Source organism: Saccostrea cucullata, unplaced genomic scaffold, assembly GCF_032062105.1.
Source record: "Saccostrea cucullata isolate Sc308-1 unplaced genomic scaffold, CSIRO_AGI_Scuc_v1 ctg7530, whole genome shotgun sequence".
NCBI classification, from domain to species: Eukaryota; Metazoa; Mollusca; class Bivalvia; order Ostreida; family Ostreidae; genus Saccostrea; species Saccostrea cuccullata.
The window spans coordinates 1-12,500 of NW_026936596.1; the positions used below are offsets into that span (position 1 = coordinate 1).

At 34.7% G+C, this 12,500-nt stretch overlaps 2 protein-coding genes across 2 annotated transcripts in view; both read left to right on the forward strand.

Annotated features, from left to right (window-relative positions):
* Positions 1–8,944: 8,944 nt before the first annotated feature.
* LOC134245896 (uncharacterized) overlaps positions 8,945–12,500 on the forward strand; it is a 4,508-nt gene continuing 952 nt past the window's right edge. Inside the window, exon 1 of the mRNA XM_062728136.1 lies at positions 8,945–10,493. Within this exon, the coding sequence (XP_062584120.1) occupies positions 8,960–10,477 (1,518 nt within the window). The 5' untranslated portion in view covers positions 8,945–8,959 and the 3' untranslated portion in view covers positions 10,478–10,493. The remainder of the gene's footprint in view (positions 10,494–12,500) is intronic.
* Positions 11,012–12,500, forward strand: part of LOC134245898 (uncharacterized) — a 2,367-nt gene continuing 878 nt past the window's right edge. Inside the window, exon 1 of the mRNA XM_062728139.1 lies at positions 11,012–12,500. This exon is cut by the window's right edge and continues 878 nt beyond it. Within this exon, the coding sequence (XP_062584123.1) occupies positions 11,012–12,500 (1,489 nt within the window).

Sequence of the window (12,500 nt, forward strand, 5' to 3'; positions counted from 1 at the left end):
CTAAACTTGCCACAAAGTATCCTTGGTTGAAAGGGATTCAAGTTTGTTCAAATGAAGGGCCACGCCCTTATTCAAGGGGAGATAATTGGGAATTAATGAAAATTTAGTGGTATATTTTAAAAATCTTCTTCTCAAGAACCACTGTGCCAGGAAAGATGAAACTTATGGGGAAACATCCTCAGGTAGTGTAGATTCAAGTTTGTTCAAATCATGACCCCCGGGGGTAAATATATAGGAAAATTCTTTTAAAATCTTCTTCTCAAGAATGACAAAGCCATAATTCATCATATTTATATGGAAACATGCTCAGGTAGTGTAGATTCAAGTTTGTTCAAATCATGACCCCGGGGGGTAGGGCGGGGCCAAAATGGCCGACCAAAGTTTTACATAGAAATATATAGGAAAATTCTTTAAAAATCTTCTTCTCAAGAATGACAAAGCCATAATTCATCATATTTATATGGAAGCATGCTCAGGTAGTGTAGATTCAAGTTTGTTCAAATCATGACCCCGGGGGGTAGGGCGGGGGCCAAAATGGCCGACCAATGTTTTACATAGAAATATATAGGAAAGTTCTTTAAAAATCTTCTTCTCAAGAATGACAAAGCCATAATTCATCATATAAATATGGAAGCATGCTCAGGTAGTGTAGATTCAAATTTGTTCAAATCATGACCCCCGGGGGTAGGGCGGGGCCAAAATGGCCGACCAAGGTTTTACATAGAGATATATAGGAACATTCTTTAAAAATCTTCTTCTCAAGAATGACAAAGCCATTATTCATCATATTTATATGGAAGCATGCTCAGGTAGTGTAGATTCAAGTTTGTTCAAATCATGACCCCCAGGGGTAGGGCGGGGCCAAAATGGCCGACCAAAGTTTTACATAAAAATATATAGGAAAATTCTTTAAAAATCTTCTTCTCAATCATTTTCTAAAAAATAGCAAATCCATGATTGGTCATGGGACTACTTTTGGATTTAAACTTTACAATAAAAAGCCATTTTATACTAGTCCTTCCCTTGGTGCTCAGGTGAGCGATGTGGCCCATGGGCCTCTTGTTTGTAGTGGTTCTTTCAATTTGGTTTTTGTGTGTTTTTTTTTCTTTCTAATCAGCTCTGTTCTCTCTTTGCCGGGACTTCATCGTTGGAGATGGAATAAGGATTTGGAGGCTGCTGGCTCTTCATTGTTGGAGGACTTAGAGGAGGCTGGGCATATTGGATTGGAACAGCACACCAACAACGCTGGAATTGAGGTATTTTGATGTTGTTAAGGAAAAGTAGAGGTGAGATTGTTTCATTATTATTTTGGCACTCCTACTAAGTACTAACATTTCCCGTCCCTCCCCCACTCTCTCTCATCACATTTTTTGTAGTGGTTCTTTCAATTTGGTTTTTGTGTGTTTTTGTTTCTTTGTCTAATCTTCTCTGTATGGCACTTCATCATTGGAGATGGTGGAATAAGGATTTGGAGGTGACTGGCTCTTCATCATGGATCGGAACAGCATGCCAACAACGCTGGAATGGAGGTTTTTCTTTGTATTTTTTTTTATGCTAGGTCTCAATGTTATTTTAGTTATTTATTGTTTTTTATTTTGTTTATTTTGTTAGCTTTTGTTGTTATTTGTTTATTAAGTTGTTATTATTGTTATTTGCTTATTAGGTTGTTATTATAGTTTTTTGTTGATGAGGGTTGGAAAAGTTGTTGATTTTCATGTTTTATTTGTTATTTGTTACATTATGTTTTTAATGTTTTTGGTTATTGTTACTGTTAAGTTTTAGCTTTTGTTAATGTTGTTTTAAAAATGTCTGCTATTTATTATTGTAATGAATCATAATGTTATTGTTATGATTGATAGATATTTGTTATCTATCAGTATATAAGTTATTGGCTATTGTTTTGAATATGTTAGTTCTTTGTTATTGGTATGGGGATCAGTCATTTGTTATATTTACATGTATTACATGTATAGGGGGGTATTGGATATCTATAATGTAGCTATGAGTTTTAGTTAGTTGTTATTTATATGAGGTTTTATTAGTTGAAATTGTTATGAGTCAGTTATTTGTTATTGTGACAGTTATGAGAATTTGTTGTTATTTGTTTTAGTTAGTTGTTATTGTGACAGTTGTTATGAGTTTTAGTTGGTATGAGTTTTAGATATTTGCTTTTGTTGTGATTTTTAGTTATTTGTTATTGTTATGAGTGTTAGCTAGTTGTTATTGTTATGACTTTTAGTTATTTGTTATTATGACAGTTGTTATGGGTTTTAGTTATTTGTTATTGTTATGAATTTTAGTTATTTAATGTGGTTGAGATTTTTAGTTATTTGTTATTGTTATGAATTTTTGTTAATTGTTATTGTTATGAGGTTTGTTTGTTATTCATCCCATTATCTGTTTTTCTTTTGTTTATTGATTTCATGTTTTAAGTACATTCCTTTCCCCTTCCATGATCCTGTGTAGTTTGTATTTAAGCCCTTATCTGTTTATTTTGTTTATTGATTTCATGTGTTAGTACATTCCTTTCCCCTTCCCTGATCCTGGTAAGTTTGTATTTCAGCCCTTATCTGTAATTTTGTTTATCGATTTCATGTTTTAAATACTAGTACATTCCTTTCCCCCTTCCCTGACCCTGTTTAGTTTGTAATCACCCCATTAACTGTTCATTTTGGTTAGGTGCAATCAACTAAGGAATGCAATGTCTAAATACCTCAACCAAGCACACACCACCATTGTAGGCATTGCAATTCCTTTCCCCTTCCATGATCATGTTAAGTTTGTATTTCAGCCCTTCTCTGTTTATTATGTTTATTGATTTCATGTTCTAAGTACATTCCTTTTCCCTTCCCTGATTTTGGTAAGTTTGTAATTTTGCCCTTATCTGTATAATTTGTTTATTGATTAATCAGGGTTCTCCATGAGCTGTTTTACTGTGTTGCTCACGACACAGTTAATTTTTCTCCGACACAGTAATGATTCAAAGTTTATGCATGCGACACAGTAAAAATTTTGCCGACACAGTAAGATCTGATAATCAGAAAATCCAAACATAAAAATTCCCTCTAACTGAAACTTTAATCCAAATTGTATTTCTTCTTGAAAACAGCAAAATTGTGATTGGTCATAGTTATATGGAAGCATCTTCGGGGAGTTTAGTTTCAAGTTTGTGCAAATCATGACCCTGGGGGGTAGATCTATTATTCTGGTATTCTTAAGAATGTGTCTAATGTTCATCGTTGCATTGCGCATTACCATCATCAACATTAGACATGCTGGATAATGAGGAAACAGTGTGTTTCAGCCAAAACATCTGGTCTGATTGAGGACCTTAATATGTTTTATTTCAGCTCTATTTTAAAATTTTGTTACTATTTTGTAGTGGGACAATTCACGAAAAAATGAAGAGGATCAATAAAAGCCATATTCTAAACCTTCATGGATAAGGTAAGATAGAAAATATTGAATTGATAAGAATTGATTGAAAAATATAGAGAAAACTGAAATGAAGTATAATTGTTAGCTTATAGATTAATAATGTGCATTTCCAATAAAAAATATACAGTTAAACTTCATAGTAATCACCTTTATATAGCAGTAATCTTCCTTAGATGGTCATTTTATTTTTTCCATTGGAATATCCTATAAAATTTTATTCTATGAAGTGATCATGCGATCATTTTTGAAACATTATAAGTTAAAAACCAAAACTTAAGGAGCAGAATAAAAGTTAAGAATCGGAGAACTTCAGGAATTGGAATGTGAGGGTTATAAAAAATGTATAAAATATACTTTTAATTGATTTGTTAAATGCAGGAAATTAAAAATCAATTTTGAATTAATATTTTTTTGATACTTTTTATATATATATATAAATCCTTAGTATCTTGCATAGTCTTTTTTGTGGCATTCCATGAAAAGCGAGACTGTAAAAAAACGGGGGGAATTAGCCGTATCGTAAGCCCACACAGGTTTTTTTTTCTCTTTAAGCATATCTGAAATTCATAGTCATACGATTTACCATAACATTTAAACATTGTACAGCACTGTCCAAGTGACACTATCTTTATAAGACTTAACATTTATTCTTCATTTGGTACAGATTTGACCTTTTTCATCTAATTGATATCCATGTTCTATCAAATATGTTTTCAGGGGCTTGGAGATGGTACGCTTTACTTTTCCTTTTAATTGTTTTTTGCATACAGAGCAGCCATATCGTGCTGGTCTACCCATGATTGTTTACATTTCAATCGTGTACCGTAGGCTCAAACAGAATGCATTTAAAATGTTATATAACTTGAAAACTTGTTTATTTTAGAAAATATATTAATTGACAGTAAATGAATTTAATATTTTTTTTTAGTGAAAAAATGTATCATTTAAATTTCAACCTGATCTATAAAATATTCATAGAATGATATGAACACTTGTGACAAATAACTGTGTGCTTCAATACCGCCACTATAATCACAGCCACATAGTCTTTTAAATAATTAACAGTTCTATATATGTTTAGCAAACATACAATTGGACTTGGACTTTGAGTTTTTGAGAATATGTTCCGAAATTTAAGTAAGTAAACTAATTTTTTATTAAATTATATTTTTTTGAAAATGACGAGAGATGCATCCTTCCATTACATTTCAATATTTGTTTACAAAAACATGGTACAAAGACCCACTCTATATAAAAAAATATAGTTTTAACATTCCATTTTTATCATTTTTATGTAGTACGTTTCTTTAGCGTATTACCAGTTTGGTGGGTTAATTACGATCAATTTTGAAGTCATTTGATTCAGGTTTTATTTTTACTGTATGCATTTGGTTATAAATAATTCCTAAATTGCACAAAAAGTGGAATTTGTAGGAATTTTTTAATTGATATTTTACCTGCCGTTGTGTAGGCATATGACTCGCCTAATCCCCCCAGATTCTTTACATTTTTAGGTACCTCTTGTATTTCTTATTTATAATGTACACTATAGAAATACACTTCAGAATTTTAGCAAAGAATTAATCTATTGTGGTATTTGTAAACTTGCTTTGAAGTGCAAAACTCTATTCCTATATTAACCCCCAGGTAATCCTACAGTAAAATTACCTATATTTTTGTGGTACTTAAAAATGTTCACATGATAGATTTCTACAAAATTTGGCATCTACACTTAATTCAATGGATGTAATTATACATTTTGATGTAAAATTGAATGTTTTCCTATGTATATAAAGTTAATTTTACTTATGAAGACCCTATTGAATCAACTCCCTTAATACAGTAAAACTCTCTCATATAGCCAGCACAATTATATAGGTAGTGAATGGATGCTTAGTAATTTTATTTCACTGGACTTATAATATATTGTAAAAGTAACGGATATAATGAAGAACACTTTAAACGAAGCCAAATTGTCCATCTCTGGGACTTGTTATGACCATATGTTTGACTGTAATTCCTAATATCAAAAACATTGCAACCCTACTTAATACATGTAATCATTCCATGAATTTGATAATTATAGATATTCCATGACACCTGATTCCACCTGGTGTTTTAGAGGTGTGTGTTTCTCTTCTCCTGACTTGAATTGTACATGTTTTATTAGACCTCTGACCTTCTTTAAACTGTTCTTATTATCTTCAAATATTTCATTTACTCAATTAGTAGCTTACAATTTCATATGCCGAACTTCTGTAATTGTGTAAATTAACTCTTGACATTCTTTCACAATTATAGGAAATAATTAAGTTTTCCATGTAGAAAGCCAAAATACTTCTTGTAAACATGGGTTTATAAACACAGTGTTGTCAATAAGCTTGTGAATTTCACCAAGGGAAGATGAACATTACAATTAGAAACTCTTTAAGATCCTGTTAATTAATATCAATTGGTATTGTGCATTCTTTGATATTCCAAATGTACAGTTCATATTAATTATATTTGCAACAATAATTTATATAAACTTTTCAAAGATAAAAGTTGTTCCTTTTGTTTGATATAAGATCCATCCTGAAAAGGCAAAGCTTATAGATATTAGCAAGAATCTCTGAAAACTGCATACAGATGCTTTCAACAGGACTTGGTGGAAACAGTAGATGTACCCACCTGAACTTGGTAGAAACAGCAGATGCACCCAACAGGTGGAGACAACAGGAGGATGCAGGGCCAATGGATGCAAATCTTCTAAGATGTGAAAACAGCAGATGGACCCGGCATGGTGGATACAACCGGAGATGACTTGCCTGATGATGTTCCCATCAAGACATATCAAAGGAGATCACTGACACTGATCAGGTACATGTAAATGACATATTAATGATTCAAGATCATCTTATTAATCATGACAAATTAACTGGCTGACTTTTTATTTTAGGCCTGGCTTATTTTTAGCTCTACAGATCAGAGAAAAAAAAGCTTATTGATAATAAATATGAATATGGTGGAATTATAGCAGAGATGGACCCAACAGGAATTGGTGGAAGGAACTGGAGGAGGCAGGGCCCATGGATGCTGATCTTTCAAGATGTGGAAACAGCTAATGTCCTCAACAGGACATGGTGGAAACAGCAAATGCACCCAAAAGGACATTATGGATCAGCAAAAACACCCAAGAGGACATGTGGTGGAATAGCAAATACACCCAGAAGACATGGTGGAATAGCAAATACATCCAGAGGACATGGTTGTATAGCAAATACACCCAACAGGACATGGTGTAATAGCAAAAACACCCAACAGGACATGGTGGAATAGCAAATGCACCAAGAGGACATGGTGGAACATCAAATACACCCAACAGGACTTGGTGTAACAGCAAATACACCCAACCAAGACATGGTGAAAACAGCAGATGCACCCAACCAAGACATGGTGGAAACAACAGATGCACCAAACCAATACATGGTGGAAACAACAGATCGATGCACCCAACCAATACATGGTGGAAACAGCAGATGCACCCAACCAAGACATGGTGAAAACAGAAGATGCACCCAAGAGGACCTGATAGAAACAACTGGAGGATGAATAGATATTGGATGCTGATCTGACATTTATCAGGTATGTGACATTATCCAAGATCATTTTATTAACAGATTTAAGTTAACTAGCTGGCTAAAATTTTTCCTTGTCTTATTTCTTATGGTCAACAATAGCTGACTTTTGCTATGGTATTCAACCAGATAAACCAACTCGTTACACCAATATTGAATTTTTGCTTAGAAATATAAAGCATACCTTAAATCACTGTTAGGAAAACTTGAACACTTGTTCAAAAACAGTTAAATGTGGATTTTCCTAAACAAACTTCAATGATATATTTTCTCCCATGTTTTTCTTTTGATGCAGCTGCAGCCAACAGAACTTTGTGGAAACAACTGGAATAGACAAGCTTGATGAACATCTTCCAAGATGGGAAAACAGCAAATGCACCCAAAAGGCCAATGAATCTTGAGGCAAACTTTAGGGACAATGATTTTCCAATACGCAAAAAAAAACAACTACACCCAAAGGGAATTGGTGGAAACAACTAAAATAAACAAGTCTGATGGAGACAATGATCTTTAAAATGTGGAAACAGCAGATGTCCCCAACAAGTCTTGGTGGAAACACCTGGAGGACAATGCCTGATGGATGTGGACTTTTCCACCCAGACATACCATAGTGGATAACTGCTACTGATCAGGTATATGACATTATCATATTCCAAATCATCTTATTGGTTATATTGAGCAAGGTCTAGTTAACTAGTAGACCAAATTTTTAGTCCAGGACTCTTTTTTTTTGCAGTCGGCAATATATATAGGTGGCATTTGTAATTGTGTTAACTCTTGCTGACTCTTAATTCATACCAATATTAAAATTTTGCCTAGAAATTTTATTTCTCAAACAGTGGCTTGTTCAAACAAAGTTAAATAAAGTGTAGATTTCTATAAACAACATCGATAAATATATGTATTTTCTTCAATCTTCTTCTGATTTTTGACTCAAAATTCCTAAAAATAAGTTATATTCATTTGATCCTCCTAGACCTGGCTGTGTCACATTCTACAGGTTGTGTTATCATGCTAGAACTGGTGCAGTATGTGACCAGATGCACACCTTGCTGTAAAAGACCCCACCATTAGACTCATCTGTGCACAATAAAATGTTTGACTTTCCTACTGTTTGTTTACCTCTGGAAGTGGTACAAAACCCCAGAATGATACATCTGATAAAATTTATTTATGTTGTGAAATTCTAATCAAATTTCATTTTTTTGTGTTGTTGCCTGCATGGCACAGTGGTACAGTGTATATAAGAGCATCAGCTATAAAGTAGCATAGTAAGGATGGAGTTGATCCTAACGTGGGTTTGAATCCCACTATGGAACAAGGACACTGGTCCTTCAGATGATATTGTAAATAAATAAATAAATAAAGGATTATTATATATTAAGGTGCCATATCGCTGTACTAGGTGCTGGCACAAAAAAGATTCCTGAGTCACTGCTCTATGACCCTAATTAGCACTAAATGTAGGTCTACATTTGTAGCCCTCCACTGGAAAAAAAATGCTGCATTGCCATGTATGAGTGAAAAATTCTCAAGAGGGACTTTAAACAAGAAACAGACAAGCAAACAAACATATTTTGTGTTAGTCATTTTTGAATATACTATGCCATAGAAACAACCAATTTTATTTCGTTCGTTATACTTACCAGTCATAAATATACATTAGGATATCTTCCCCTTATTAACGTTCATAACTCGCGGGCAAGCGTTTAAAAGAATAAGATTCAAACACTTATAAGACCGAGATCACATCTCAGGTGCTTGCCCAAATCAGTTCATCTTCCGGCGTGCAACAGAACGTTCATATTTTTTTGGCAGAGATTTCTCAGCCACGGAGTGATACAAATACTTTGTATTTGTATAAGGTATTGGTATAGATACTCTCTTATGCTCTTAGTTTAAGTATGGAAGAAGCCAGTTTTATTTCGAACGACGAATTAAATTCGGGCTCGGAATTCCAGAATTTACAGTCAGTAATGGAGGCCAAAGGAAAAAAACCGCGGTCCGGTAGGAAATCCTCCAGCAAAGCTAACGAGAAAATGGAACAATTAGAAAACAGAGTCAACGAAAGGTTAGACACTATGATGAATTTTTTAAGAGAAAGTATTCAAACTTTGTCCAGCAGTGTTTTAGAGAATACAGCTTCTCATAATGTACACGAGACAAACGTGTCTCATAATTCGTTAGCGGATCAGGATACCGGTGGTTTATCCACGCGGAGACCTGAGCCCATGGTATCAAATGTAGACGATTCATCTGGAATGCGTCCGATTATACCTTTGGAAAGTGAAGTCCAAATTGAAGGGACATTAAGTGTGCCTGAAATGGACGATATGATATCATTAGCTCCAAGTGTCAGAGAAGTACGTGAGCTATTGGGTGATAACGAATCCTCAGTTCAAGAGGAATCTATTACTGCCCATGATTTTGATAACAATCAACATAAGTTGGACAGCAACAACAACAATAGATTTCAGAACTTGATCAATAAAAGTGACGAGCATACAAAAACTCTAACTGATATTTTTGGCAATGTTTCGTCTTCAGAGGAAGAAAAAACTGGATTAGTTTTAGACAAAACACAAGAGGAGATCTTGAAAAAGTCATGGAGAATTACTGATCCTGAACGCTTGTCTGCTTATAGAGATGAATATAGACAATGTTTCCCTGTTCATCCAAACTCGGCAGCATTTCTACAAGTTCCAGGGCTAGATGACATTTTAGAACCAATGTTAAGAAAAAAACACGGAAATAAAACCAAAGGTTGGGGGAAAAGTAAACATTTAATTTCCCAGCCGTACAAAAGTATTGAAACTTTGGCATATCAGGGACAGATAGCTGCCCGTATGGGTATTATTTCATTAAGCTACATGCAGCAAGCTTTAGGAACGTTGTTAGATTCTATAACTTGTCAAGATGCGGACACAGTTCAAGCAATTAAAGACATTTTCTCCATGTCTACCAAGGCACTAGATCAAATGGGGAGAGCACGGGCTTTTCACCATCTTATAAGAAGGAAAACTGCAGCACAAGACTCTGGATTATATACCTTGAAGGATATTCATAGCAAAATTATTTGCCTGCCTCTTTCAGAAGATGGCGTCTTTGGCAAGAAATTAGAAGAGAAACTAAAAGAAAGGAAAGAGCAGAAAGATTCTCTTAAGGATTTAATTCCAGAATGGAATGAAAAAAATCAGAAACGCAAATTTTCAGAAAATTCTGCTGAAAACTCTGGAAATTTTAAAAAACCCAGAACTACTTCTGTGTTGAATAACAGTTACAGAACAGCTACTCAGAGACCCAATTACTCAAGACGGTCTTATGACTACAAACCAAGAGAGGACAATTCGAGAAATACGTCTACATCTGCTACAGTAGACAGAATTGGCTCCTTTCGGATCCCAAAGAAATCTAATAAATGACTGGAGATTAGAACAGGTAACCAAAATTGCAATGCTTCCTGAGATACCAGTTGGGGGTCGTCTCAGACTTTTTGTAGAAAACTGGAATCTTGTAACTCAAGACAGTTGGGTATTATCAATAATCAACGAGGGTTACAAACTAGAATTTCTTCAAAAACCCCAGTTTTTAGGGGTAAAGAAAACAACAATCCCTCAAATACAAAAACATTGTTTGTTAAAAGAGGTAGAAGATTTATTAGAAAAAAATGCAATAGAACCTGTCTCAAATCAGGAGAGTCAAACAGGTTTTTACAGTACATTTTTCCTTGTCCCCAAAAAGGGTGGCAAAATGAGACCCATCATAAATTTGAGACCCCTCAACCAGTATCTCAAGAAGCAACATTTCAAAATGGACACTTTAAACAAAGTGTTGAATCTAGTGAAACCAAACGATTGGGCAATTTCAATCGATTTAACAGATGCATATCTACACATTCCAATATTTTCAAAACATCGAAAATTTCTAAGATTTTGTGTAGAAAACCAGTGTTATCAATGGAAAACAATGTGTTTCGGCCCAACATCAGCACCTCGAGTTTTCACCAAAATGGTGTCTGTAGTAGCAGCATATTTGAGAACACACAATATTCGTCTAGTAGTTTACCTAGACGATTGGTTAATAGTAAACCAATCAAGAGAAATGTTATATCAAGATCGACAGAAGTGCCTAAATCTATTGGTTTCACTAGGTTTCATAATAAACAAAGAGAAGTCTTGTCTAGAACCCACTTAGGAAATTGTATACCTGGGAGCTTTGTTTTTATTCAGACAAAAAATAGTACTTCCATCTCAAGACAGATTGATAAAATTGGTACAATCAACCAAAATGTTAATGCAGGGTCAGAAAACAGCCAAAGATTTTCTACAATGGTTGGGAATAGTAGCCTCATGCATAGATCTTATTCCAAATGCTCGTCTTTACATGAGACCTGCTCAGTTACATTTACTAAGTTTTTGGAAACCAAGCTCTCTAGATTTGGAGAAAATAGTCCCTATTACACCACATCTAATACAACACCTACAATGGTGGTTATATTCAGTGAACATTTCCAGGGGCAGATCTTTGCAACTGGAAGAAATTGGGGTGACCATAACCACAGATGCATCCTTGACAGGGTGGGGGGGTCACCTAAACAATCAAATAGTTCAAGGACATTGGGACAGTTGTCACAAAGGTCTTCATATCAATTGTCTAGAGATGGAAGCAGTGTTTTTAACTCTGAAACATTTTCAAAAACAAGTACAAAACAGAACAGTTTTGATCAGATGCGACAATACGACAGTGGTTCAATACATCAACAAACAGGGAGGAACCAAATCTCCACGTCTTTGTTATCAGACATGGGATTTGTGGAACTGGGCAATAGGTCACAATATCAAGTTGAAAGCTGCTCACATAGCAGGAAAATCAAATATTCTGGCAGACCATTTGAGCAGGGTCAAGATCAGACAAACAGAATGGATGTTGAACAGACAAATTGTTCAGAGAATTTTTCTATTATGGGGTCAACCTCTGATAGACATGTTTGCATCTATTCACAATCGTCAAACGCAGATCTTTTGCACTTGGTTTCCTCACAGCCAAGCATATGCATTGGATGCCCTGACGATATCTTGGGAGGGGATGTTTCTGTATGCTTACCCTCCGATTTGTCTAATTCCCAAAGTTCTTCAGTACATCAGACAGTTCAATTGTCAAGTAATTCTGATAGCTCCCTGTTGGCCACGGAGACCTTGGTACACAGATCTACTTCAGCTTTTAATCTCAATACCAAAAAGACTTCCAAACATTCCAAATTTACTTCAACAACCAAACACAAAAATTTATCATCCAAATCCAGAAGTATTTCAACTAACTGCATGGCTTCTATCGACAGAGGTTTCAAAAAGAAAGGGTTTTCTAAAGACACTAGAACCCTTTTGGCAGCAAGTTGGCGAACAGGAACACAAAAAGATTATTCCTGTAAATTCAAGCAATTCAGTA